We start from the raw sequence: 26975 nt of genomic DNA on the forward strand, positions 1-26975 counted from the left end.
ACTACGTATAGGCGCCCAATGAGATTTGTATGGTCCTATTATTAAAATATGTATAGATTCAGCGAATTGCTTTATAACGTTACGTGTTTCTCTGCGGTTCAATACAGCTAGACCCCACTGTTACGGGCTGCCGTACAATTTTCAATTTAGGTGCAGATATAGCAACCAAAGCTCGTGGTTAGCTACGTTTCTGCGGACTCAGACGGGCATGTACTGTAACCTATCTACCTACTGAAGGGCTATGCTAGAGCTTCCGGCCTTTGCGGGTCCTCATGACTGGCATATGCACGGCTTTGGCGTGACAGTGCACCACCGGGCCTGCACCTTCCCAAAACTCCGAAAAAGTCTTTTTCCCGGAGACGGCAATAATAAGAAGCGGGATTATTATGGACGGACTGGTGCAATATGGAGGATATCGACAACGCCCCAGAGGACAACTATGATCTGAATGATTTTGGCGGAGAACGAGTAGACCGGCTATCGAGTTCCTTGGATGGCTTTCATTTTGCGCGATCCCCGCCAAACTCGTCGTACTTTAACCTGGCTACTACTACGGACCGGACGAGCAGTCATCATCAGAGGTATAATCACTACAGGCGCCGGAACAGCGCATCCAGCCCAAAAAACATAAGCATAAGCCTATCGCCTCAGGATCCGCCTGATTCGCCTGAGCTGGAGCCTGTTTCGCTGGGGTCGTCACCGACAGGGCTAAACTTATCTATGAGCCCCCCGGCATCAACGTCAGAGAGCAAAAACACGTTGACTTTGAACCTTTCTCCGGTAAACTCAATGCCTTCAGTGACTACTGGGTGCACTTCTCCGCTGCTGGAGCCTGTTGCGACTCCTTCTGAAGACCCACCCATGACTCCAATGGTTCTTGATTCATGATTTATGATTGCCTTTATATAGATGTACTAACTTAATTGCAATGAACGTTTATTGATATTGATATTTTTTCAAAGCAGACAACGGAATATTTGTGAATAAAAACAAATCTAGGGTAGAAAAGATTGTGAAGATGCGATTAAGATATTCAACAAGTCCCCCCTGCCATCAATGTCATACTCCAACAAGCTATTGGCTCTGAGTCTTTCCCCGGGAAATAAAATGCCTTCGGTGACTACTGTGTGGAGCTTGAGATCACATACGAAACTTTAATGTCAATTTTAAGATCATATACAGAATAAATAAGCCCGGACCTCTTAACCGGTTAACAATACTAGACTAGACTAGCTAGCCAAAGCACATAATATAGTTCTCATAAGTCGTTCAATGTCATCTTTATCATCACAGTACAGTTCGGACCCTTCGATAATCCGAAAGCAGTATAACGTCATCCTCCTCCTCGTCAAAGTATTCCTGGTCGTGGCTGAATCCAAACAACACACTGGCGTATTCCTCGTGCTTCCTCCCCTCCTCTTCAATCATCTCGTCAATGCCGCCGACGAAAACCACCCCGTAATGATTGTAATTGCTGTATTCTCGGTAAGACGGTGGCATAACAGGGGTGGTTGGCGTAGCAGCCGACATGAAAGACAACGACGAAGAAGACGACAAAGTCAAGGAATTCGACTTTGCATGCTTGTGGCCGTAACCAGTCGCCGGAATAGCAGCAATGGCCGTGCTAGCAGAGGAAATTGTTCGACTATGCGTAACGGTAAATTCGCCCTCATTCTCCTCTTCTGAGTCCTCCTCTTCTGGTTCCTCCTCTTCTAGGTCCTCTTCTTCTAAGACCGCCTCTTCTGGAGCCAAAGCCTCTTCTGGGTCCTCCTCTTCTAGGTCCTCTTGTTCTAAGACCGCCTCTTCTGGAGCCAAAGCCTCTTCTTCTGGGTCTTCTGGGGCCAAACTCTCCTCTTCTCGGTCCTCTGGAGCCACCATCGTTGGAGAGCTGGGAGCGCTGGCAAAGGAGGTGGTTGACTCACAAATACTATATCGTTGGAAATCATCCGAGATTGAGATCCATTGGCCAATCGACCGGTCAATGCCTTCAAGGAACCGTAAATCGTCTTCCTCCTCCGCAGATTCGTATCCGCCATTGATTTCCAAATCCGGGTCACTGCGTGAATTAGCTTCCCCGGTCGGGATGGAGATGGCGGGAGAGTTGTGGCCAGAAGGGGAACTGCCGTACCCCTTAATTAGCGAACTCAAATCGGTAGTCGACCGATTAATCATGATGCTTTTGAGCCTAAAAAAGGTCCTCGAGGCGGACCTCTGGGGGATGGCCGGGGGTTGGAATTCCTCTTGCTCAAACTGTTCTTCGGCCACCGGCTCGCTCAGGCTCGGGCTGCCAATGGCGCTTCTGGGTTGTTCTCCTCCGGGGATACTCGGTCGTCGGGGCTCCATGATGCTCAATGGCCGTTTAAGCCGTCTCCATCGTCCCGCCTCCTCGACGGGCTTTTCGGGGGTGACCTCGACAGAAGTGATCGAGTTCGACTTGGAGTGCCTTCTCAGCAAAAAAGCCATATCTTATAAACGAGAAACTCGATGATATTCGGTAGTTTGGTATATCAGTAGTGATGGTAAACTTGGCGAAATCCAGTCAATGGATCTTGTCAGAATATATAGTTTAACGAGTCCTCGTAACGATTGGTAAATCCTATTTTTATTCTCACACTCTGCTTCTCACTGGGTTCTGCTTCTCACTGGGTATCCTTCAAGGGGGGAGCCTGTCCATCCGCTTGCCATGGAATGTATCAACCAGAGACACTTCCAACCAGCACAGAGCCTTTTTCAATTCTTCCTCCAACTAAACCGTGGAGTGGACGAGTCTTTTCTCTTATACTTCGGACGCCATGTTTACCCCCTCCGCTGTACACATCCTACAGAGCAAACTCGCAGGCGGGTGAAATAATATCACGCTGCTTCTGCTGCTGCCAGCTGTACACTGCGCGTCTCCTCTGATGGCACTTTCACGCGTCGCATAGGCGCATCCTGCATTCTTGCTTTTTGGCCCGAAAAAAGGGGGTTGAAAAAAAAAAACTGGCACACCCGCGTCGCAGTTAACCAACCCCCCTTCCGTCAAGGCTCGAAACATCAACAATCAACAATAAACACCGAGAGACACCCTGGGTGGATGGCTCCTGTTGCTCCATGCGGCGAAAGAAGGGCGCTCTGGTCACCCTCCCCCCTTCGAACCCATCTGGTTGCCCCATTTTGCTTGGTTGGAATGCGCGCTGTGGGTATGCGGGTTGAAGGGCCGTTTCCAATACCTCTCCTGTACTTCTCATGTGTTTCGTGCATTGCCACTCCGCCTGCCCGTCTGGAAGCGATCCCGAACACAGGAGGCAGGCGACCGTTTCCATTTACACCCTTTATTTCGATTTTGTCCGTCTTCGATTCAATACCACCCTGCCGATCCCATCATACGAACCTATTGCCTAGATCTTTGGTATGTATTATGAGATCTGCCTTATGCAGGACTTAATGCTGCATCAACCCCCTTTGAGCCGCACACTGTGCGGCGCATACAACCCTCCACTGTGAACTTCTTAACCAGAGCGTACCTGGGGCTCTGCCCCAGACCCCGTAGTTGGGGGGTTCCACCCCCCAAACCCCCCATCTTTCAATTGAGGAAAACGGGGTTTTAGGGGGCAGCGCCCCCTAACTACGGGGTCTGGGGCAGAGCCCCAGCCGTCTAACGGGCCACTGATGATGATGCATAGAGGAGGTAAGGGCTCCCCTATCTAGAATCCATTCGCCATTCAGGGAGTAATACTACTATAGTCATAATCTCGTTACAAAATGATTTTTTGGTCCGGTTTTCCAGGTTCCGAGGGGTTAATTGTGGCGTCGAAGGTCGTCCATCTCGTAGTTAGCGTAGTATGCTGGCGGGGGAACCGGCGGAGGAGGTGGGTACATTGCATATGTGCTCCGCGAGTCGAAGGGTTGGAAGGGGCCGCGGGAGGCGACTGGAGGAGGCCCTGGTGGGGGAGGAGGAGGAGGAGGCCGCGAGGCTTTATGGGCTGCCAGGACTCGGCTTCGCATCGTCATCTTACGTATAAAGCCAAACAGTACCAGTATGAGCAGGAACCCGCCAATACCAACCACGACGCCAATGACGACATTCTTGTGTCTATTAAGCCAATTGGGGCTAAAGAAGCCGTTACCGTTGTCGCTGAAGGGATTCGTCTTGCTGCCATTGACACACACTCCCCGCTGGCATTGGCCCTTGCCCTGGCAAGGGGTGCCGTCCAAAAAGTTCTGCGGAGCCGTGAAACAGTAGTCCGCGAGATTCTTGTCGACGCATGATAGCTGGCACGAAGTATCGTCATTGCAGGCGCCCGTGATGTTGAGCTCCTTATCGTCCACCATCAGCGTCGTATTGGCCAGCAACGTGATGCATTGCAGGTACCGAGACGTACAGTGTCCGGAAATACACACCAGGTCGTCGTATCCCGGGTTATTGGGGTCCTTACAGGTCTTCCCGTTAGGCTCTAGCTTGTTGGACGGGCACTGGGCAGCGGTTCCTGGACAATACTCCGCAGGGTCGCACGGACCCTGGCTGGCGCGACATACCGTTTCCGACGAAGCAAACTTGCAGCCCTGGCAGCATGCCTCGTTCGAATCGTCGCATACTGACCCCTTGGTGTACTTGCACGTCTTGGGGTCACAGCAGGTATTGCCCTTGCACCCTATCTCGCCCCCACAGTCGCACTCCTCGCCTTCTTCTACGATGCCATTGCCACACTCATTCTTGGTTAGGAGCGTAACGCCCGTATTGGAAGTCAGGCAGGTCGAATTGACCGAACTCCGGCCCATTGCCGAGCACACGTTGCCCACGGAGCACTCACTAAACCCGTCCTGGGAATCTGCCGTGGACGGATTCATAATGTACTTGCCACCGGCGTTGCATGAGTTCGTGGAGAATGGGCAGCATTGAGAGTCCTTATTCATTCCTTGGGCACAAGTGTCTTCAGTACAGTCGTGAACGGCGCCAAACGAGTGGCCAATTTCGTGCGCAATGACTCGCCAGTCGAGCGAGGTTTTAGAAATGACGTTTACGCCGGATACGTAGGTTGTGTTCGAGGTTCGAGTCGAAGTAGCACCACAGAGCATGCCCAGCCAGGATAGACCAACTACAGAGCCTTGGCTGCAGCTCGTCATGAGGGACCACGTAGCTAGGCCGTCACTAGACCGCTCGCTGGCGCCTCTCCACTGCGAAAAGTATGAGAGTCGGTCGCTCATGACATTTGAAGACCCTTCACAGGCGTAGTTCCAGTTGACGTCAGAACTGTTGGGTGTTGTAGGGCAACTAGTGCTGTTTACCATGTAGATCGACTTGAGCCCCAAGCTTACGTTGAACGCGGTCTCGTATGACTGGGAGGCCGTATTTACAATGGTGATAATGTGTTCGCGGGCCTCGCTACTGGAATTGAACTGCTTCAAGTAGTTACAGTCGGCAGCGATGCCTACCAGGGCAATCTCTCGCTGTTTGGGGCACCCGTTGGTGTTGCCAATTGTATCCTGGAGCTTTACGCCCGAAGAGAACCCACTATTACCAGTATCGTCGTCACTTCCTGCTCTCTTCACCATGGTCAATTCCTCATCAATTGCCTTAGTCTTGTAGTACTCATCAAGCAATTCTAGTCCTCCAAAGTCCGTGTCTTCTGCGTCCTTTTCCCCAGGGCTCTGCCGACGCTGGAGACGCTTCGTCAAAAAACTGTAGTCTGCGTCAAAGTACTCAAAGTTGTTTATCTGGTCTTTGCGCATGTCGAGGTCTCTCCAGACGGCGAATTGACTACTCTTGACACTCGCCAAAAGATGTCTCTCATCGTCGCGGAGGTTTTTCGAAAGTTCTTCAGTAGACTCCAAATGGTATATAGCGGCCGGAACACCAAGCCCAGCCTCATCGGCTACCTTCCACACGGCATTGAGTCGCGGAGATGGCCCGTCTTGATGCACAGTGACTCGGGCCCACCCAACAGGCCGCCAGCCAACCCTCGTGCTCCCGTCAGCCACACGGGTCTCTAAGACTCTACGGAATGCCTGGCCAATGAAGTTTTTAGGCTGCTGGCCTGGAAAGGTGAATTCTGGGTGTAGGACTGTCTCTCCATGCTCATTGGTCGTATATACAGGCACGTCTTCGTTAATAGTGTTGCGCTCGAGCACAAACTTGAACTCCTGGGACGAAGTAGGGGCTTCTAACAGGGTACTGTTCCTCGTCAGATACCCAAACAGCTGCTCCGAAGGCAGAGATACCTCCGAGAGGTCGTGGTACTTCGGGAGTCCCCCCAGTCCCCGGGGCCGTCGAAACCTGCCCAACAGCCCGGCATTGTTCGGGTCCGCCACGGCGTACCACCTTCTATCGAGATTGTGGTACCGTCTCGAGGACGGGATTGTGGCTGTAATGGAGATTTTGGTTCCGGCATCCCCGGGAAGGTGGTGATCCTTGGTATCAATGGACACTCTTTCCACGGGAGAGACATAGCTCAGCGGAGCGACCCGTCCTACCGAGAATGCGCTGACTAAAAATGCAAAGAAAGCCAGGCAAAAGAGACTATGCAATCGCATTCTCTTTCTATTATTGTAGGGGGGAGGAAGGTCAAAGAAATGGGTGTCAGGCCAACTACCGCATAAATATAGCAAGTGGAAAGGGTAGATGCCCTTTCGTTTCAGATGCTTAGTAACAAAACTGTACTGGAAAACCCTTTCAAAAGGCGAGACGGTTATACTTTTGCCATTCGAATGACCGGTGAAAGAGCTTGTGACGAGGCAATGTTAAAACTTGTCCGAAACCTTACCAGTTTGTCCTTATCCACAGGCCTGGTTCTCGACACTGATATATATATAGCTTTCCTGTGGTCAAAGACATGATGTGCAGGACATATTTCTCGGCGTCCCTCATCGCTCCGGGCCCCCTCTCATCTTCTTCTGGGCACTTAGGCTGGGCGAGTTGCCAAGGCAACGCGCCAATGTTGCATTTTTCCATTTTATCAATATGGTCACGTGATTTGCATTACCGAGAAGTAAATGCGGGCCTATCGAGTGGCTTAGGCTCATGGCGGGGGCAATTAAGGGCTCTATTATTAAAAAATAGCATTTAGATATCATGTGTTAGTGGTGACAGGATGGTGTTTGGACCTCATATGGTTCCATTGTACCTCCCCACAAAGTTGGGAGATGGTTTCAAAGTGAGGCACGTCTGGACCATATATATAACCATTTCAAATGAAAAGTATAACTCAGCTTGTAACAATTTAGTTCACTCGGATCGATCGCCATGCTCTATTGTCCTGCAGTTCGACGCACGCTTCATAGGCCTCAGGGGGGTTGGAAACTCTAATGATTGATTGAAACCCTTCACGAAGTGGAGCTTCAGGGGTTTGGGGGACCAATGGAACGCTACAATTGATTGAAAATCTCCACGAAGTGGAGGTTTGGGGGGCTGGTTTCCCAAGAATGATATTGTGCCCTCAACAGCGTACAAGAGTATGTTGTGGAGCCGCATGCCATACGGCTCAGCGCGAAATGTAAATAAAACGCTCAGTGCAGTTGAGATCGGCGCTGCAAGAGGCCCAATCCGCTAATGGCGTGAACTTGCGTGACAGGAGGTACGCCCCTATCGCTGCTGGAGTGCGCCGATATCGGTGACTCATTCGCCGTTTCCGTGCCCACAGGTACGCGGCCGCGGCTGCAGAGTGATAAGACATGCAGCCCTACTGAATAGCGTGGACCTATTATATACGGGTGAATGACTAAAAGAGACCCGTAAGCGGGTCATTTAAAATCGGTTATATCCTGACAGTTCGTACATCAGGTAGAAAAACGGTTATATCCTTGACAGTTGGTACGTCAAATAGAAAAAAAAAATTAATATATAGAATGAGCAGACCGTGGGTAGTGCAAAAGTTTGGCGGCACTTCGGTGGGCAAGTTCCCCGAGCAAATTGCTGAGGACATTGTCAAGCTCTACTCTTCTCAGAACTACCGTCCCGTCGTAGTGTGCTCTGCCCGATCCACGGACACTAAAGAGGAAGGCACGACGACCCGGCTGCTGAAAGCCGCTGAGATTGCCCTCGACAAAGGAGACTTTAGCCGCGTCATTGAGGCCATTCGCAACGACCACATCCGAGCGGCTCGAACCCACCTGAATAGCGCCGAGATTATTTACGAGCTGAATAGTAGAATCAACCAGGAGTGCGACGATGTGGCCAAGCTGCTGTCTGCGGCGCAGATCATCGACGAGGTGTCGGCCAAGACGATGGACAACATCATGTCGACCGGAGAGAAGCTCTCGTGCATGTTCATGGCAGCTCTCATGACGGACCGGGGCCTGGCGGCAACCTACGTCGATCTCTCGCATATTATCTCCTCTACCTACATTGTTGGACCCAATGGGCTCGACAAGAGCTTTTACACGGACCTTACTCAAGCCATCACCCAAGAGGTACTCAAGGCTGGGGACACTATCCCAGTGGTTACTGGGTTCTTTGGAGCTGTACCGGGCGGCCTGCTAAGCTCAGTCGGGCGAGGATACACCGATCTGTGCGCTGCTTTGGTCGCCGTGGGCCTCCAGGCTGATGAGCTACAGATCTGGAAGGAAGTCGACGGTATCTTCACTGCTGACCCGCGAAAAGTACCCACGGCACGATTGATTAGCCAGATCACCCCGGAGGAGGCGTCCGAATTGACCTACTATGGCTCCGAAGTCATCCACCCGTTCACCATGGAGCAGGTCATCAGGGCGCGGATCCCCATCCGCATTAAGAATGTTATGAACCCCACGGGACAGGGTACAATCATCTTCCCCGACGACAATTCGCGTCCGGGCGACGTTACGCCGCTACACCCGCCAGAGGTGGTAACTACGCTGAACCTGCTCCAGAAGCCCAAGCTGCCCACGGCGGTCACGACAAAAACGGACATTATAGTACTCAACGTGCATTCAAACAAGAAGAACCTATCGCACGGCTTCTTTGCCGGCGTGTTTGGCGTTCTTGACCGCTGGCAGATGGTGGTCGACCTCATTTCTACCTCAGAGGTGCATGTCTCCATGGCTATCCAGTCCAACATTGCCGACCACACGCTGAAGAGTGCTCTCACCGAGCTGCGGCAGTACGGGTCTGTGGATATTACTAGACAGCTTTGCATTGTGTCGCTGGTGGGTAAGCAGATGAAGCACTTGGTGGGTATAGCCGGCCAAATGTTTACGACTCTGGCGGATGCCAACGTCAACATCGAGATGATCAGCCAGGGTGCCTCGGAGATTAATATTTCTTGCGTCATTGACACTTCCAATGCTCTAAAGGCGCTCAACGTGCTGCACCAGCGCCTGCTCACTCCGGCTGCCCCAGGAGTTGTTCCATAATTTCTCCTTAGCATGAATCGACTAACGTATCACTCTTACTAAACCCTGAGTACTCCAGTGGCTCAATTGACTTGGGGGCCAGCCCCCAAACCCCCGTAGCTCCGCTTCGCGGAGATCTTGGGGACGATATTACGACTTCCGTGTTTGGTGGGATAATTTTCGTTACAGCGTAACGAAACTCCCAATAGTCTGTTACAAGCTTCGTAACACCGTAACGAACTGCCAATAGCCTGTGATAAGCCCCCAGCTCCTTAAGCACCCATTATTCGCCCTAGGCAAAAGGCTTTGAACGGCATAAACAGCGTCTTCTGGCTTCGATCACAGCAATATAGTATTAACACTATAGCAATTTAGTAGCTAATTGAGAGATACCAGTTTTTAGAATTGAGTCCTTGAGTTGATTGCAAAAGTAGGTGAAAACCTCCACGAAGTGGAGCCCCAGGGGGTTTGGGGGACTGGTCCTTCAAGAATGGGCTGAATAATTTGATCAAGGCAATAAATTAGTTATAAAGCCTCCACGAAATGGAGCCCAGAGGGTAAGAATGGATTGTACAATTGATTGAAAAGCTGTAAGTAGAGAGAGGGTTAAGGGTAAGTATTTAGAATGCAAAGACCTGGTCCTCCAGCTTGGAGACAGGCTTCGCCTTGGCGAAGCCGAGGGACATGGCGGCCTTCTTGACAGCACTGACCATTGGTGGAGGCCCGCAGATGAGCAGCTTGACGTCGTCGGCAGCAGGGCAGCACTGCTCCTTAAGGATATCAGCAGTAACAAAGCCACAGCCACCGGTCCAGCCCTCTGGTGGGTTGTTGAGCACATAGTAGACCTTGACGTTCTTGTAAGCGGCGCAGCAGTCGTCAAGCTCCTTCTTGAACAGAATGTCCTCCGGGTTGACGTTGGCGAAAATAAGGTTGATCTGAGTCTTATCCTCCGGATTCTTGGTCACCGCGTTGAGGATCTGGTACATAGGAGTGATGCCAGTGCCACCAGCAACCATGTTGATCTCACGGCACATGTTAGGAGTGTACCGGAACTGGCCCTTGGGGCCCTTGACCCGGATGGAGTCGCCAATATTCAGGTTGCCGATGATCCGCGACACGTTACCAGTAGCGTAGGTCTTGACCAGCAGGTCAAAGAAGCCCTTATCGTCGTCGCACGAGGTTGGAGTGTAGGATCGCACGATCTCCTTGCCGTCGATGTTGGCGCATACCGAGATGTGCTGGCCGATCGGCAAGCCCAGGCAGTCGGTGGGTCGCGGAAGACCAAACCGGTAGACCGCCGTGTTATGCGAGATGACCGTCTTCTGGATGAGAGGGAACTCCTGGAACTCGTCCACCTTGAGCACCTTGCGGTCACCGGCCGACCGGAACAGCAGTTGGTAGACTGCCGCCAGCAATACGGCCCCGAGGGTCACCGCAGCCACAGCGTACACGTTAGAGCTCATGTTTGCCTCCATCCTGTCTATTTTCTAAGCCCCAGGTGGTCTGTGAAAAGAGATGCAGAAAAAACGTGCAGGTCACGTCGTTTATTAATTTTTTTCTAGGGGGTGTGGTCGCCTAAATAGTCTCGGCCCGTGTTCACTATTTCACCCCCCCAACGGTCATTGACTCAGGCAATTATGACCCGACATGGCAGTGGCTCAGATTCTCAGACTATCTCTTGCTCCACTGCTGGGCTTCTCGGGAGTGGGGCCTGTTTTATCCGCATGAGACGAGAAATTTTTTTTCCCGTGGGCTTATCATCTTATCGTCTTATCGTATTCAAAGCAGCTTGTTGGGGGTGCGGCTTTCTTTTGAGCCGCAGTAAGTGCGGCGTGGTATCACTCAAAGATCGTGGTGTTATCTGTTACTTCTGTGTTTTCGAGGGCCAGCCCTCGAGCTCCCGTAGTTGGGGGCTCCGCCCCCAAACCCCCGTCAATGCCTGGTTCTTTCTCCACAGCGGAGTCAGCGTGGGGGGGCTTCCTGTCGACCGGCCGTATATCATTTACATTATATTTCGACCCCGCCTGATTTGACAAGGACGTTAAATCTACTAATGTACTGCAATCATAGAAATACTATGTAGTAGTAGTAGTAGTAGTAGTAGTAGTAGTACGGAGTAGGATGCCCCACAATCTGATCGGCTACGTGGAGGATGTATGGCGGCTAAGTACAAATATTCCGTCCTAGACCTACATCCGACGTGAATTGTCACTTCGGTATAGGTTTCCACAATATCGTGTAGATGTGGTGGAGAACAGAACCAAGCACTCAGAAAAGTTTGGCTTAGCTTCCAACTTACTACGGTACAGTACTGCTTACTACCCTGGTACTACAAAGTGACTACCCGGTACCACTACATTAGTATTTATCACTACCAGAACAAATTCGATTCTCTGAATTTCCCCTGCTTACTACAAGGATGATCTCAGAGAATAAATATTTCCGCAGATTTCGTCTACGTAGTCGTGTTTTTAAAAGCACTCTTATAGAAAAAGTAGCTTTGACTGAGCTACCCGCAGCTCATCGCTGATTCATCGCATATGCACGACGCAGTTGAGGCACAACTAGCTGATTCAATTGAGCCAGCAGACTATTTTTCCTTCATTCGAGCAGCTCTTGTTGCAGCTTAGCAATAACACATTAAAGATGCCACAGTGTAAGTACATAGAATATTTGCCCACAGGGATATGGGACCTAGTTGTCGATCATCTTAACCTCTTGGCCTTAGCCTGAGCAGCCTCCAGCTTAGTTGCCGCTTCTTTCGCGATATCGCCGCCAGGAGGCGATGGAGTACCGTCAGCATTACCTATTCCAAAAATCTTTTGTCAGCGCCTTACAACTCTGTTGGTGACGGGTATGGTAATAAGGAAACCTTCGAGGTAATGTCTTGGCAACCAAATGCTTGAATGGATTGACATTTGGGGGATGATTTTATTGACGATTTCGACGACGCCGTGAAGCTCGCTAGGCCAGCCATGGACAGCGCCTCGAACTGCCTAATGATGACAAGCTCTACGGACTGATACCAGTGGGAGGGCCGGACCTCATACAAACATTTCGCTTCCTCGAAACATTTACATCGTCAATCAAAGTTGACCTTCATTCAGATAAGCTCGTAGACATCGCTGGTAACGACAAATTGATAAGATATGTCAAGTATCTACACTTTCGAGGCAAATCGATTCCTCTAGATATATTTGAGCTGCTTCAAGTATGCCCAAGAGTTAAATATTTTGCCTCGTGGCTTTCTATGCCCGGGCGCGTTGTACTGCCAGAGTGTATATTTGCATTTGATTCGCATGGTCATTCCCGCCCGTGAGATGCAGCTGTTATAATGGCCACAGTGTCCAGCAAGTTTGTTACGTGGTTCAGAGTGCAACCGGTACTGTTGGAAATGACTATCTACTTACTACACTGTACTAACAGTTTACCTCCGCTATAGGCACCACTTTGTAGGTATTACACGCCTACAAAGGTGCCTGAGGCGGGAGTAACTATACCGTGGCACAACCGTTCCGCAATAACTGTTCCTTACGGCTATCGGGAGCCGGCCCGGTGCATCTCAGCTTGCATCCAACGCCTAGTTGTAAAATGCGGTATCATCCTCAACGAGCCTCCTTACCGCATATCTGCCATCCAGCAAGCGATATCTCTCTAAGGTTATTTTACACAAAGGACAATTGTACGCAAGAGGTAGCAGTCCATGCTACATGTATTACAAAAACGTGAGTAAAATTGCCAGTACCGCAATTTGTACCGATATGGCCACATTACTACCGGGTAATTAAGTTCGACCTGCATAATGTTTTAGCTTGAGGACACAGAATTAATAGAACCCGCATTGCAGTCTAAGTTCTTTCCTCTTGCCTCACCTCTCTCTCTCATAGTATTTATTATTTCTTAACAATGAATTTTTACTATGATCCAACGTGGTTCCCACTGAAATTGCACCAGGAGATTACTCTTCGCAGCCACACTCCTCCTAACTTGATGGAGTCCTACAAACGGTTACGTCACATATTCCATCGCGGACGCGTCGACTTGAATGATTTGCCTATGCTAGACACTGTTCTTGAAGTTCCACCACTTCCTGGTCAAGAGGGCGAAGACGAGATAAAAATCAAGTTACTTGAAGAGATTGTACCGCCTGAAGAGGATTGCCAGCGTCTCTTCATGGCTGAAATTACATCTGCTCATGTCCCCCAGATGGACGGGGACTCTAATGGTATGAAAGTAGTGGCTGAATTATTCGACCCGCTTACCATTGTCGGAAATGATGCTTCAGTCCAGTCAGATTTGACCTATATCAGTACCGCCACTTGCTATAAGCTTTTGAAGGATTTACAAGGCAAGCTAATTCCCAAGTACTACGGCTCCTACACTATGAAAGTTCCAGTGAAAGATCACCCGAACCATCCGGATCGCGATGTCCGTGTTATTTTGAGAGAATATATCGAGGGGACTGTTCTTAACAACATAGACCCAAAATCATTTAACAGAGAAGAAAGGCAACGTCTTATGGAGAAAATTATCGAGATAGAGCAAGAATTCGATGACAGGGGAGTTGGTATTAGGTGGAACTATAGGCCAAGAAGTGTCATTCTTGTTAACAAGATTAATATGCAGATGGTTGTCTGGAGCTTGGGATTGGCTAAATTTGGTCCTGATCTTCAACAACCGACATACCAGGAAAAGGATTATATTCCTGGGAAGTTAGCTAGTCCATTGCTTAAATGGTCAAAAGTGGAGCTCAGAGCAAGCGAATTCGACGCTTTTGTTGATTGGGATTGGATTGAATGGCTGAAGAAGAAATATGATAGTGCACCATCTACTAATGGAACTAATGAAGAGAACGCCCCAAATATGCAACAACTAGTTCGTTCGCAATCTTCTACAGATAGGAATTCGCATTCCGTCTGTCGCAAGAGTTCTTCGGAGTCAAAGGCCAGCAAAAAGAGATATGGCAAAAGAGGCACAGAGGAATTGAAGGTATCAAAAAACGAGCGCAGGAAAAGGACTAAAAGAGCATGATAAATAAGTCGGCTATATTGTGGTGATCCTTGACTAGTTTTTCTTATGATATAGGTAGCTGTATCTAGCAAGTAATGGTTTCATTAGCTAGTATTTCCTTTCTCCATCATGAGCTCATTAGCATACCATCTAAGTGGTCTTCTGTAACTGGTCCAACTAGTGGACCGAACCACCCCTCCCGTTCTGATGCCAGGGCAAATAATATTCTTACACCGGCAGTTCTAAATGAAGCGGAACCGACGTGACCTGAACAAACCGAACCACTTTAAGCCGACGGCCATCATACCGTTAAACCCAGATCGTATGGTTCCTTCCCCATCGTTTTGCTTATCAGTGACATAAGCGACTTCTGGGGGTAAGCCACTGCGGAAAAGTGGTCCAAAATCTACCAGCTATGCGATTATGCTGTCCGTTAAGTTAGGTTTATCATTAAACTGTTAGGCGAGTAGAGAATAGAAAGACATTGCAGGTAACCTTCTTCATGTGTGGAGGAGTGCCTCTCATAGGTCAGAGGGTGTACTGGGTAATTTAATGAATGGAGGAGCTACATGTACAAAATTGTTATGGTGTCGTAGCTACTATTTGCTTGCCTTGACAGCTACTACAATGTATTGACCATGGCGGTCTGCATGATGGTATTCTAGATCTCAGGTTTACTAAATTTAGTATTGCCGACCCCATGTATTATGGTCAACCACTTTTTGCATCTTTCTGACTTCACCTTGGTTCGTTACATCCTACCGCTCTAACCCTTCAGACAATTGTAGCTGCTATCTTCGAACAGAGCTATCTTTGCTCAAATTAGCAAGTGAATCTGACGGGCAGTATTTGAGATCGTGACAGCACGATCGGCTCCTTTGGAATGCTGATTTGTGAGTTACTGGTACTGCTGATCCGTTCGAAAAGTACTTCAGCCGCACATTCAGGGGTCCGGGACGATCCTATCCTACCCTGGTAGACAACTTGGATCTGAAGATTCGGCGTAAAATACCGACATACTCAAAAACAGTTCAATGCTACGTGTAAATTACTTAACATAATTAATTGTATTCAGTTAGTATTACAGAACAGGTTCCCGAAAATACCAATTCTCTGTCGCATTTTATAATAAGCAGATCCATTCAGCCGACAACAGAATTTGGGCGTGAAGCATACTTTCGAAAGTAGCAATGTTATTACTGGTGTCCCGCATATGCTTGATAAGCAGTAATGATACTGTTCCCTTGCAGTCCTGGGAACACTACAACAGTTGACTAAGAACCTGGAGGCCTGGTCATTGGTTATACGGAGAGTTGCCTTCTAAAACAAATGGCACCTCTCGTTAATAATATCACAGAGGATATCAGAATCTTGAAAACTGATATCTATGGTATCCTATAGTTTGGAATGATTATCGGGAGTGCGACCGCCGTCTTATCAACTTCACGGCCGGCTCCCGTAAAGCACGCACAGTAATGCCGCAAATTCCTCTCGTCGAGCCTCCGTCAATGAAGACAGTTATCCACGCATTGTTCAACGTCTCCCGCCACCTCGAATCACTTTTTACCAAAAATAGCTATCCGCACAGGCGCATGGACATCCTCTATCCGTATATGGGCAAGATGCCATATGACGACTTGACTCTTTAGGTATGGACAGCACTTATGATGCTGATGTTCAGTACTTTCGAGGATTGAGAGATTCATGCTACAGCGATAATACCGGTCACACGCCAATGGAATTGGTTGTCTAGCTTTACCACTTAGTACTGCTAGCTAATTACTACCACTTACTACTACACTACTATCTACTACTAACGGTTGCCTGCGCCATAGGCACCGCTTTTTGGCATTGTGCGTGACAAAGTGGTGCCTTTGGCAGGGATAACTATCGTGGTACTACCGTACTGCAACAGCTCTCCCTTACGGCTATCGGAGGCCGGCCCGGTGCACGGCTGCATCTCAGCTTGCATCCAACGCGTAGTTGTAATATGCGGTATCATCCTCTGCGAGTCTGCCTACCGCATATCTGCCATACAGGAAGCGATATCTCTGTTAGGTTTTTTTAAGCCAAGAACAATCGTACTCAAGAGGTAGCGGTCCATTCCTCAGTACTGGCGCATGTATTACAAAAACGTTAGTAAAATTGCCTGTTCCATAGTTTGTATGTGGCCACATTAAGTTCGATCTGCGCAATGTTTTAGATTAGGATCAGGGAATTAATAAAACCCGCATTGTACCAGTAGTCTGAGTTCTTCCCTCTTGCCTCCCCCCTCTCTCATAGTATTTAATATCTATTGACGATGAGTTTTAACGATAAGCCAGAGTCGTTCCCATTGCAATTGCTGCAGGATATTACTCTTCGCAGCCACTCTCCTCCTAACTTGATGGAGTCCTATACCCGGTTGCACGACCTGACTAGGGTCGACCTGACTAGGGTCGGCCATGGGCGCGTCAACTTGAATGATTTTCCTAAGAGCAGCCTCGACACTGTTCGTGAAATTCCACCACTTCCTGGCCAAGAGGGCGAAGACAAGATAAAAATCAAGTTACTTGGAGAGATTGTACCACCTGAAGAGGATTGCCAGCGTCTCTTTATGGCTGAAATTACATCTACTCATGTCCCCCAGATGGACGGGGACGCAAATGGTATGAAAGTAGTGGCTGAATTATTCGATCCGCTTATCTTTTACGGAAGGGAGGCTTCAGTCCAGTCAGACTTGACCTATATCAGTAGCGTCACCGCCTATAAGCTTTTGAAGGATTTACAAGGTAAGCTAATTCCCAGGTACTACGGCTCCTACACTATGAAAGTTCCAGTGAATAATAACTCGAACCATTCGGATCGCGATGTTCGTGTTATACTGAGAGAATATATCGAGGGGACGGGCCTTAACAAGATAGACCCAAAATCGTTTAACAGAGAAGAAAGGCAACATCTTATGGAGAAAATTATTGAGATAGAGCAGGAATTCGATAATAAGGGGATTGGCATTAGGTTGGACTATACGCCGAGAAGTGTCATTCTTGTTAACAAAACTAATATGCAGATGGTTATCTGGAGCTTGGGATTGGCTAAATTTGGTCCTGATCTTGAACAGCCAACGAGCCAGGAAAAAAATATCATGCCTGGGGCGTTAGCTAGTCCATTGCTTAAATGGTCAAACCTGAAGCTTAGAACAAGCCAGTTTGACGTTTTTGTTGACTGGGATTGGATTGAATGGCTGAAGGAGAAATATGATAGTGCACCCTCTATTAATGGTACTACGGAAGAGTACCACCCAGTTATGCAACCAGGTCGCTCGCAATCCTCCACCAGTAGGAATTCGCATTCCGTTTGTAGCAAGAGTTCTTCAAAATCAAATGTGAGCAAAGAGAGAAATGGCAAAAGAGGCACAGAGGAATTGCAGACATCAAAAGACGAGCGCAGGAAAAAGATTAAAAGAGCATGATATATAAATCGGTTATATACTGGCAATATTTAACTAATTTCTTATTATATAGGGAGCTAGAATTATATAGATAGCTAGATATAGCAATGGTTTCAGTAGCTAGTATTTTCGTTCGCTGTATTCATCTCATTAGCGCACCATCCGAGGCGTCGCCGTTATTTCTGTAGCTCGTCGAACCAGGGTAAATGCACTTGTTACGCTGGCCGTTCTAGAATAATAATTACTGGAACCGACGTGACTTGAACAAACCGAACCCCTTCAAGCCGACGGCCATCTTACCACCAAACCCAGATCGTATGGTTCCTTCCCCTTCGTTTTGCTTATCAGTGACATAAGCGACTTTTGGGGGAGAGCCATCGCGGAAAAGTGGCTCAAAATCAATCAGCAATGCGATTATGCCGTCCGTTATTACCGCGTCAGGACATCGGGAGTGTCTCGCATACCGCTCAACTTGATTAATAGACGCTAAGATGTTACGAGTTATTTCGACAGTCTCATTATCATTAACGTTCACTCCCCCCATATCGTCGAGATGCAGGGTACCGGGGGCTTTAAACGCGATGGTGAGGTATACATCTTGATTACCCCCCGTGGTAAGCGTCAGCACCGCGTCAGGTACTCCGTTGGCATTATCCAGCGTTTCTTCCTGTACACGCTCAAGAATTATATCTGTATTCTGCAGGTTCAATTGCTCTTGGAACAACGATTGCAGGGGCACAATAACTTCGGCATCCATGAGCACCCTAACGTCAATTTCCCTTGCTATAACATTTCGGAAGTGTCGATAGTGAGTTATCTCCGGGACATCGCTTCGGCTAATTACACTCAGTCCAGCCTGGACTATTTCCGAAGCGCTTACTCTAGTAATTTGCCTCACAGCTGGCCGTTTAGGTATACGGAAACGTGCCGAGTTCTCAATAAATTCTAATTCGGTTCCCCCGAGAGTTCCCTGGACAAAATCCATGGTAGGAGTATTAATCTGGATTACCATGCTCGAATTAATTGATAAACTGATTACGGCCAATAATACTAGGTCTTGATGGGTGTCACGGTTTCCAATCTCTTAGGACAACTATATTCCAGTTGGGAGGGGGAAGATGCCCAATCCTCACGGTGCAAATGCGGCATAACCACATTACCTACGTTGTGTAACATAACGCACCTGTCACAAGATTTATCTGAGGAAACCAAGCACAAGTCTAAGACGGGCAACCGACAAGCTTGCACGAAGAAGAGACTCAACGGGCAGTCTTTATTTGTTTTACATATTATCAGGATCCCATGATGCAGCAATGTGAGGAGTACCCCGACATTGAGATCAAGAATATCTTCTATCCTGATTTATTTGGCACGCAATCTGCAATAGCTACGGGCCATGGGCTAAGAGCGTGTCAAATTTTGATGTTTATCTGAATTCAACCCCACGGAAGAATAAACGGGCTGCTTCGACCCCGGGGGAAAAGGGTTTGCGAAAAGCTCTTTTTATCCTCTTTGGTACTTTCAGCACTACCAAAGCCGTCATTCGGGCCCAATCAATGCCTAAAGCCCTCGTCATGAACAAATCTCAGGTTTACTGAAATTTATTTAGTACTTCAAACCCATACGTTATGGATCAACCACTTTGCATCTTCCTGACTTCACCTTGATCGGTTACCCTACAGTTCTAACCCTTCAGCAAAATTGTACCTGCTATCTTCGAACAGAGCTATCTTTGTTCAAAAAAATTTATTGACAAGTGAAACTAGAGGATAGGATTTGAGATTGTGATAGCATGATGGGCTCATTTGGAATGCCAATTTGTGACAAAAGCAGATTCGAAAGTACGTCAGCCGCACATTCAGGGGTCCGGGACGATCCCATCCTAGACAACTTCGATCTGAAGATTTTGGCCTAAAATACCGACATACTCAAAAACGTTCAATGCTATGTAAATTACTTAACATAATTGTATCCAGTTAGTATTACAGAAAAGGTTAGAATAATTACTGCTGCCCGAAGATGCCAATTCTCCGACGCATTTTATAAAAAACAGGTTTTTGCCGCACTCCCAGCAGGGCTGTTCAGCTGACAACAGGTCTTGGGCGCTTGGAGCATACTTTCACAAAATTAGCAAGGGCACATGTCGCTGCAAATACATATGTGGAGAACTTGAAATGTTTGCGCATATTTTAGTGCGTTGCGCTATTAGGACCAGTGTGTGAAGAACTTCCGGTCTTTGCCAGCGTGTCCGACTCTTTTCTATATACAGTAGACCTGATGGTGGACGTTAACTTCTGGGGCTCTTTCCTGTAACTATCTTATTAAATAGATTCTCTGCTGGCTGGCGCCAGGCTTTCTCCGGTATTTTGCAGGAGCAATGCTATTACATTGGTGTCCCGCATATGCTTGATAAGAGGTAATGATCCTGTTCCTTGCAGTTGTGTCCTAGGGGCACTACAACAGTTGACTAAGAGCCTGGAGGCCTGGTCATTGATTATGAGGACAGCTGCCAGTTAAAGTAAATGGCGCCTCTTATTAGTAATATCATACCAGGTACAGGAAATCAGAATGGAAAAATTGATAGCCATGGTATGCCTAATACTTTTGGAGCGATTATCAGGAGTCAGGCGCCCCTAGAGTACGCACGGTGAAGCTGCCAATTTCTCTCTCAAGGCAGTTATCCGGGAGCTTGTTCAGCGACGCCCATGCCTTGAACCATTTTCAACCACAAATTTGTATCGACACCGGCGAGTGGAAGACCTCTGTCCCTATACGCAAGATGCATATGACCCGATGCTTGACTTTTCATGTATGGTCTGGACCTATGAAGTTGATATTCAATACATCCTTGGATTAAGAACTGCGACACAAATCGTGCTTTTGAATAGAATGGATCTACGCGAGTATCCGTAATATCTGCAAATGGAATTGGCCGTACCGCTGTTATTCTACTATTTACCACTGCAACTTGCTACTATACAGGTGTTATTACCACTTGCTACTACAGCTTGCTACTACTGCAATACTTCTAGGTACTTCCTACTATTGTTGCTTCTTAATAGACGGCTCTAGATACCCACATTGATACTACGGCAGTACGCCGTACCATCATAGCGCCAACGAACATTATATTATTGCATGTATGAACGGCTCCTTGTGACGCAAATACCAACAGCTGTATCAAATCAGAGTGCCACAGCGAAGCGAGCTACAGCGGGCTTGGGGACGGAGACAGCAGGCTGTGGCCGTATAGAATGTACTCGGGGCCCAGTCCTCGAGTTCCCCTTACTCCACTTCGCGGGGAATACCGCCTCCAAGTGCCATATAGGGGGTTGAGGTTGCAGCAGCTGCGTTACGTAGGCACTTGGCACGATACGTACTGCATGCATGTGGTGTATGTCGTGTACGGTCGTATATCGAGCCGCATGTTAAGCGGCTGAGACATTTGCATGCATCAGTATGCGTACCCATATATACAATGCGAGTCACTGAAGAGGGGTTAAGCGCCCCCGCGTTGACGAGAGGCATCACGGCGAAAACTCTTTCTCCTAACAACTCTATATAAAGGCTACTCGGCTTGCTTTTATCGCTCTTTACTGTGAGACTATACATCGCTCGTTGAGAATTTAATACCGTATGGCGTTTGGTGCTGCATTTGCGACTGTTTGCGATATCCTGCTTGCACGATGAGAGGCGACGAGGAGTCTGTTCGAGTAATGATGGTCGTCCCAGCTGGGATTGCGACCAAGTCCACTCTCCCCTGCGAAAACCAATATGATGTGAGCTTCCAGGGCAAAGTCTGTGGCAAATCGCGGCTCTACTCGGTATCGACCGATACCCAAGGGCTCAATCGCCTGCTGGAACACAATCAGTCCAATGGAGTACTCTTTCGATCTCTTTCCATGGACAAGTGTATGACGACTTTGAGCTATTAAAACTCAATCTGCTTATTCTATTGTTTAATTGCTAGAAATGTTACGTATTTTTGTTGTGAAGACTATAAACAGGGGATAGCAAAATACCACTGCAGCGGTATAGCTTTAGTACCCCACTAAATTAAACCTACTAATATTTGAATATTCTTTGCTGGTTGGGGGCAAAAAAAAAACACTCTAACACTTTCCTTTATTGACCGTCTACTCATTTTGTGTAACTGTTTAAACCATGTGGTCTAGACATTCTGAATATCAATCCAACCCATTTTCGCATGCTCTTCCTGGTAACGACGTTGATCACAGTCTCCCATCAAAAGGTGGAGGGGCTGTCGATTGCGCACGGCTGTGCGGCGGAAGCAGTTGGGAGCAATGCGCGCGCGCAACACATCACAACATTTTTTTTTCCTCTGCTCCCCCTTTTCACGCGACATTCAACGACGACATTTCACTACATTCCATAGATCGACGACAGAACGACATAGAAAGCCTTTTTTTCCAAGGGTAGAAGAAACGAGTCTGCAAAATGTCGTTTGAAAACTCGCCATTTTCAAAATCCCTGTATTTGTCAGGAACACCCAAAAAACAGCGCCAGGCGATGGCTCCTTCGACACCAATGGGTAAGCCGGAAACGGCCCAGACTCCATCAAGCAGACCTCTGGCGGCCCCTGCGACTCCTCAATCGCAGATCAGAAGCCCGGGTGGTCCAGAGTCGGCACAGAAGTACACACCAAATGCATCGAAGCCGTCTACGCCCTCGAAAATGCCTACTGGACATTGGGAACACCCGGCGATGAAGGATGTCATGAAGAGAACCGTTAATAAGGAGCTCGTCCTGCGGAAAAGCCTGATAAACGCGGGATTATTAGTAGCTAGCTACTTTGGAGACCGGATTGTCCGAAAATGGACCCAGTCATCTCCAATCTACATTGCAACTGAGTTCCCAGAGGTCGCTACGGCATGGTGGTACCTCTGGACAGCGCTACAAGTGCTGTTTGCCTATAATATCCTCATTGGAGTGTACCAGCTGCTGAGACCGCAGGAGTCCTTCGACGATCTGGCGTTTACGCCGAGCCAGCGTAAGCTATTGGGCCTGCCAGAGAGCCCAAAAACAGTTAGTCCCGCAGATACGGCGAGCCCTCCTCGGTACCTCAAGTCCTCACCGCACACGAGAATATCTCCACGGCCCTCGCCACTCTCAAAATCGACGACCGCAGGGCTTACCGGATCGCCATTGTCGAAATTCGTCAATTCACCTTCTAAATTCTCGCCATCCAAGTTCGCCAGTTCACCACGGAGTAATAGAGAGATCGTGGCTAGCCCGTCGAGCCCGGCTCAAACCCCAACAACCGCTAACCCTGCAGTTAGCCCACTCCTGCATAAAAGCACGCTGAACTCGACCAGCCTCAATGCTACGAATAGCGTCGGCAAAACCACGTCTGCAATTAACAAATTCGCCCATCTTATGGATACCCCGTCTAACACAAGTGTCACTTCTATAGGCACGCCGTTCACCCCGACAGGACGGTATATATACATGGCTGACACCCCCAGTCGCCGAACCCCACGGGACTAAAAGGACATCTAAGTATTTATTACCCATCTTTACCTGGGGCCAGCCCCAGACCCCGTAGCTTCGCTTCGCGGAGGACCTTTCCCCCAATGGACTACAGTGTAATAGAACAATCTAGTATTTATTGCATATATAGGACCAGCAGATGAATATCTTGCAAGAGATTATGGGTCGCCTGTTCCCAAATGTGGTTGAAGCACCTACCTCCCGGTAAGCAGCACGTACAGTTCAACTACAGCATTTCTGTAATTTCTGTAACTACGAGTTGTTACGCGTGACGGATGCATTGGGAGTTTGTAACAGTGGTAACGGAAGTTTGTTACGCGGTCATAGGGATTTGTTACCCAAGCGGATGGCCATCCTCGAGCACTCGGAGATCTTCCTTACTTACAGCCAATGGGTTGAATATCTCCGCGAAGCGGAGCTCCAGGGGGGTTTGGGGGGACTGGTCCCCCCATTAGTACTACCAGTGGAGTGTTATGGGACGTCTAGTATATATTATCTACCTGGGGCCAGCCCCAGACCCCGTAGCTCCGCTTCGCGGAGGGGTCTACCAATGGTTTGGGAAGATGTATGTGAGCTTCTCCTTGAGCTCCGCGTTAATACCGTGAGGGCTGGTGGAGAGGGCGAACTTCATGGTGCCCTGGAGTTTGTCGAACTTGCCCGCCTTGAGACCCTCTTCGACCTTCTTGAGAATAGCGCCAATGAGCGCCTCGGCATTGGCCGAATTGGCCTTAAGGTTACCAACCACAGTCTCGACCGTGACCGGCTCCTCGCCCTCTCGCCACGCGTCGTAGTCGGTCGACATACACACCATCTGGTACGAGATCTCGGCCTCCCGCGCAAGCTTGGACTCCGGGATGCACGACATGTTGATCACGGATCCGCCCCAAGACCGGTAGAGCCGGGATTCAGCTCGCGTCGAGAACGCAGGACCCTCCATGCACACAAGCGTCACATCCTGGCCCTCAGTCTTTCGCGAGTGCAGGCCAATCTCCTCGCCATGCTCACCCTTGAGCACGTGGCCGAATTCGCCAATGAGATCACCCAGCTCGTTGTCGAATGGATCGCCAAACCCAGCGTGGCACACAAAGCCAGTGTCGAAGAAGGTGGACTCCCGGATGCCCTTGGTTCGGTCAATGACCTGGTTCGGCACGACAAAGTCTCGCGGCTTGATGTGCTCCTGCAGGGAACCGACGGCCGAGAAAGCAATGATGGCCTTAACGCCGAGCTTCTTGAGAGCTGCAATGTTGGCTCGGGCTGGCACAGAAGTCGGAGTGTACTGGTGGTGTTGGCCGTGTCGAGACAAGAAAGCAACTGGGAACCCATCTGCGGTACGGGAAATGGTAATTGGCGAGGATGGCTTACCCCATGGGGTCTCTACGTGGAGTCTAGCCACTGGAGTAAGGCAGCTCATGTGGTAGAGGCCGGTTCCGCCGATAACACCGAGGGTAACGGGTTCTGTAAACGTGCGTTTGGTTAGAAACCGAATCGTCAATCCAATCGTCATTCGTTCTTACCATCAAAAGTAGTGGGCAAATCGGACATTTTTTTTCAAAATAGGGAGAAGAGCGATTGGAGTATGAACGTAAATATATATATGCGCTCTTCGAGAGATGGCCGCTTGGTAATTTTTCACCCGCGTCACTCCAGGGGGTGACGTACTCGGCGTACATTTCAGATACCCAGCGTATATCTGGGAATGCGGCACACCTGCGCGTCTCACTTTCACCGTTGGACGTTGAATTTTAGTACTGGTACACCGCATATAACATAATATTCTGGCGGATTATCCGAGATAGAGATCGATAAGAAGCGACAAATAACTCAAATTTATTTGCGTAGAGCCTCCAAATAAACCCCCATATTCATTTTATCTTGATCCATGTCGTAGAAATGGGTATATTCCGTTAGTACCGTGACTGGCTATTTCCATTGACGGATGTTATTCATAACCCCTCCCCAAACAATTCATATTCATTCATGTCTTCAATTGTAACGTTGTGAATGGATTGGATAAAAATATTGGTGGTGGTTACTCCTCAGGCTCGAGACTATGGTACTCGTGGATGATGTCTTTGAGCACGGCTCTCGCGTCATCGAACTCTTCCAATCCGTTTTCAAACATTGGCTGTTTGCGGTAGGGATCAATGAATGCATTGCGGTGTCTCAGCCGGTCGTACTGGTCAACAGTCCGCTTAAACAGCGACGTGATGGAAGTATGGTTCGCCAGCATGAGGCCGGAGATTCGGTTGTTGGAAGCGGCCGGAAGATACGGCGATCGGCGCGATAGCGATATCTGCAGCGACGTCGGGGCGGTCGGTATGAAACTGGCGAGATTGCGCTCTCGGATTCGCAGCAGCGACTTGTGAATGTCCGTGGGGTCTACATCACCTTGGATAATGTTGAGAATAGAAATGTAGCAGCTGTTCTTGGACTGGCCAGTGCTTACCATTCGGTTCTTGGGCTGTAATAATCGCCGCATAACATCCAACACTGTAGTCTTTCTAACCAGCTTCGCCTGATCCACAGTATCATTCGTAAACGGAGTGTATGAGGTCATGAGGAAGTGGCACTTGGGGAATGGAATGAGTGACGCCAGGATGCTCGCCAAGTCATTGTGCAAGTATCCAGGATATCGCAGAGTAGAGGTGCTAGCCGACAGCACGGTAGACACCAATTGGTTCGTTTGCTGGAAAGTCGGGCTCTGAACATTCAGCGTATCAGCCGCAATGCGCATAAGAGCTCCGTTATCCAACACTGTGACTGCATCAGCGTGTAATGCTAGCCGCTTAAGGGTTAGAACGCTATTATAAGGTTGTACTACGACATCGGACGTCTGCTGGCTCTCCGGGAACACTGAGTACGTCTGAATAAGTTTCTTGGGGAAGTGGTCATTAAGCCTTTCGAGCAGAAATGAACCAATACCCGATCCGGTACCACCAGCAATTGAATGTAACAGCATGAATCCCTCGAGCGAATCACTTCCATCCGCCTCACGGTCCAGCATATCCATCAGTTCGTCCTGGATCCTCTCAGCGGCATGGTAACCAGCACCCCAATTATTCCCCGCTCCCCCGCCGTCCGGAGAGACGTATATGTTTTCGGGGTTGAACATCTTGGCGTGGGAGCCGACCATGATGCTGTTGATGACCCGTGGCTCAAGATCAATGAGAATGGCTCGCGGAATGTACCGCGTATCATCGGACTGGTAGAAAAATACATCCTTACGGTCTCCGCCCCCACTGTTCTCCATGGCATATGGTTCCAGTGTGCCGTCCAGCGATATGCCGTGCTCAAGACACAGCTGCTGCCAGAACTGATCTCCGATCTGATTCCCGCATTGTCCCGTCTGGATCGTAATCAACTCCCTACCCACTATTAGTTCTGATTCTAGTAATCCAATATTTCGACTTACCTGGGCATTATTTACTACACGGTTTGGGGGTCGTCGTGATGATATCGCGCCTTTTCGCGTTTTTCCACCCCTTTTTTTCACCCGATCCGAGGGCGTTATTTCAGCGGGGTTTATATTGGGGGGCCAGCCCCCCAAACCCCCCGTGGCTCCGCTACGCGGAGGGATTGTTGAAATCGGGTTATAGCAGGTTATTTTAGACGCATAGATGATGTATTTCTGCTTTTCTTTGAGACGCTTGCGGCTCGGTTTGAGTTGAATGAGTATGGTGAGAGAGATGACCCGCACTAATTAACCTAACAATAGATTTCACCGCACTAATGGACTCGG

At 48.8% G+C, this 26975-nt stretch overlaps 12 protein-coding genes across 12 annotated transcripts; 6 read left to right on the plus strand and 6 right to left on the minus strand.

Annotated features, from left to right (window-relative positions):
* Window positions 1-405: 405 nt before the first annotated feature.
* TRVA0_021S00232 (uncharacterized protein) lies at window positions 406-888 on the plus strand (the record flags this gene model as incomplete). The annotated part of the gene is made up of 1 exon (XM_076685040.1): window positions 406-888. One exon carries the CDS (start codon window positions 406-408, stop codon window positions 886-888), a length of 483 nt encoding a protein of 160 aa, XP_076540637.1.
* Window positions 889-1287: 399 nt separating this feature from the next.
* On the minus strand, window positions 1288-2463 carry TRVA0_021S00254 (uncharacterized protein; the record flags this gene model as incomplete). Its single annotated transcript, XM_076685041.1, has 1 exon — window positions 1288-2463. The coding sequence occupies one exon, from the start codon at window positions 2461-2463 to the stop codon at window positions 1288-1290; it is 1176 nt and encodes a 391-aa protein (XP_076540638.1).
* Window positions 2464-3777: 1314 nt separating this feature from the next.
* On the minus strand, window positions 3778-6510 carry TRVA0_021S00276 (uncharacterized protein; the record flags this gene model as incomplete). Its single annotated transcript, XM_076685042.1, has 1 exon — window positions 3778-6510. The coding sequence occupies one exon, from the start codon at window positions 6508-6510 to the stop codon at window positions 3778-3780; it is 2733 nt and encodes a 910-aa protein (XP_076540639.1).
* A 1311-nt stretch (window positions 6511-7821) lies between these two features.
* Window positions 7822-9306, plus strand: HOM3 (aspartate kinase; the record flags this gene model as incomplete). Its single annotated transcript, XM_076685043.1, has 1 exon — window positions 7822-9306. The coding sequence occupies one exon, from the start codon at window positions 7822-7824 to the stop codon at window positions 9304-9306; it is 1485 nt and encodes a 494-aa protein (XP_076540640.1).
* A 599-nt stretch (window positions 9307-9905) lies between these two features.
* CBR1 (cytochrome-b5 reductase) lies at window positions 9906-10748 on the minus strand (the record flags this gene model as incomplete). Its single annotated transcript, XM_076685044.1, has 1 exon — window positions 9906-10748. One exon carries the CDS (start codon window positions 10746-10748, stop codon window positions 9906-9908), a length of 843 nt encoding a protein of 280 aa, XP_076540641.1.
* Window positions 10749-13191: 2443 nt separating this feature from the next.
* On the plus strand, window positions 13192-14316 carry TRVA0_021S00342 (uncharacterized protein; the record flags this gene model as incomplete). The annotated part of the gene is made up of 1 exon (XM_076685045.1): window positions 13192-14316. The coding sequence occupies one exon, from the start codon at window positions 13192-13194 to the stop codon at window positions 14314-14316; it is 1125 nt and encodes a 374-aa protein (XP_076540642.1).
* Window positions 14317-16597: 2281 nt separating this feature from the next.
* On the plus strand, window positions 16598-17746 carry TRVA0_021S00364 (uncharacterized protein; the record flags this gene model as incomplete). The annotated part of the gene is made up of 1 exon (XM_076685046.1): window positions 16598-17746. One exon carries the CDS (start codon window positions 16598-16600, stop codon window positions 17744-17746), a length of 1149 nt encoding a protein of 382 aa, XP_076540643.1.
* Window positions 17747-17966: 220 nt separating this feature from the next.
* Window positions 17967-18737, minus strand: TRVA0_021S00386 (uncharacterized protein; the record flags this gene model as incomplete). The annotated part of the gene is made up of 1 exon (XM_076685047.1): window positions 17967-18737. The coding sequence occupies one exon, from the start codon at window positions 18735-18737 to the stop codon at window positions 17967-17969; it is 771 nt and encodes a 256-aa protein (XP_076540644.1).
* Window positions 18738-21411: 2674 nt separating this feature from the next.
* TRVA0_021S00408 (uncharacterized protein) lies at window positions 21412-21660 on the plus strand (the record flags this gene model as incomplete). The annotated part of the gene is made up of 1 exon (XM_076685048.1): window positions 21412-21660. One exon carries the CDS (start codon window positions 21412-21414, stop codon window positions 21658-21660), a length of 249 nt encoding a protein of 82 aa, XP_076540645.1.
* Window positions 21661-22183: 523 nt separating this feature from the next.
* On the plus strand, window positions 22184-23233 carry POM34 (Pom34p; the record flags this gene model as incomplete). Its single annotated transcript, XM_076685049.1, has 1 exon — window positions 22184-23233. One exon carries the CDS (start codon window positions 22184-22186, stop codon window positions 23231-23233), a length of 1050 nt encoding a protein of 349 aa, XP_076540646.1.
* A 547-nt stretch (window positions 23234-23780) lies between these two features.
* On the minus strand, window positions 23781-24778 carry MEU1 (S-methyl-5-thioadenosine phosphorylase; the record flags this gene model as incomplete). Its single annotated transcript, XM_076685050.1, has 2 exons — window positions 23781-24691; window positions 24751-24778. The coding sequence occupies 2 exons, from the start codon at window positions 24776-24778 to the stop codon at window positions 23781-23783; spliced, it is 939 nt and encodes a 312-aa protein (XP_076540647.1).
* Window positions 24779-25265: 487 nt separating this feature from the next.
* Window positions 25266-26656, minus strand: TUB4 (tubulin gamma chain; the record flags this gene model as incomplete). Its single annotated transcript, XM_076685051.1, has 2 exons — window positions 25266-26601; window positions 26649-26656. The coding sequence occupies 2 exons, from the start codon at window positions 26654-26656 to the stop codon at window positions 25266-25268; spliced, it is 1344 nt and encodes a 447-aa protein (XP_076540648.1).
* Between the last annotated feature and the right edge of the window lie 319 nt (window positions 26657-26975).

This window comes from Trichomonascus vanleenenianus (genome assembly GCF_965637985.1).
Source record: "Trichomonascus vanleenenianus strain CLIB 3782 genome assembly, contig: TRVA0_021S, whole genome shotgun sequence".
Taxonomy (NCBI): domain Eukaryota; kingdom Fungi; phylum Ascomycota; class Dipodascomycetes; order Dipodascales; family Trichomonascaceae; genus Blastobotrys; species Blastobotrys vanleenenianus.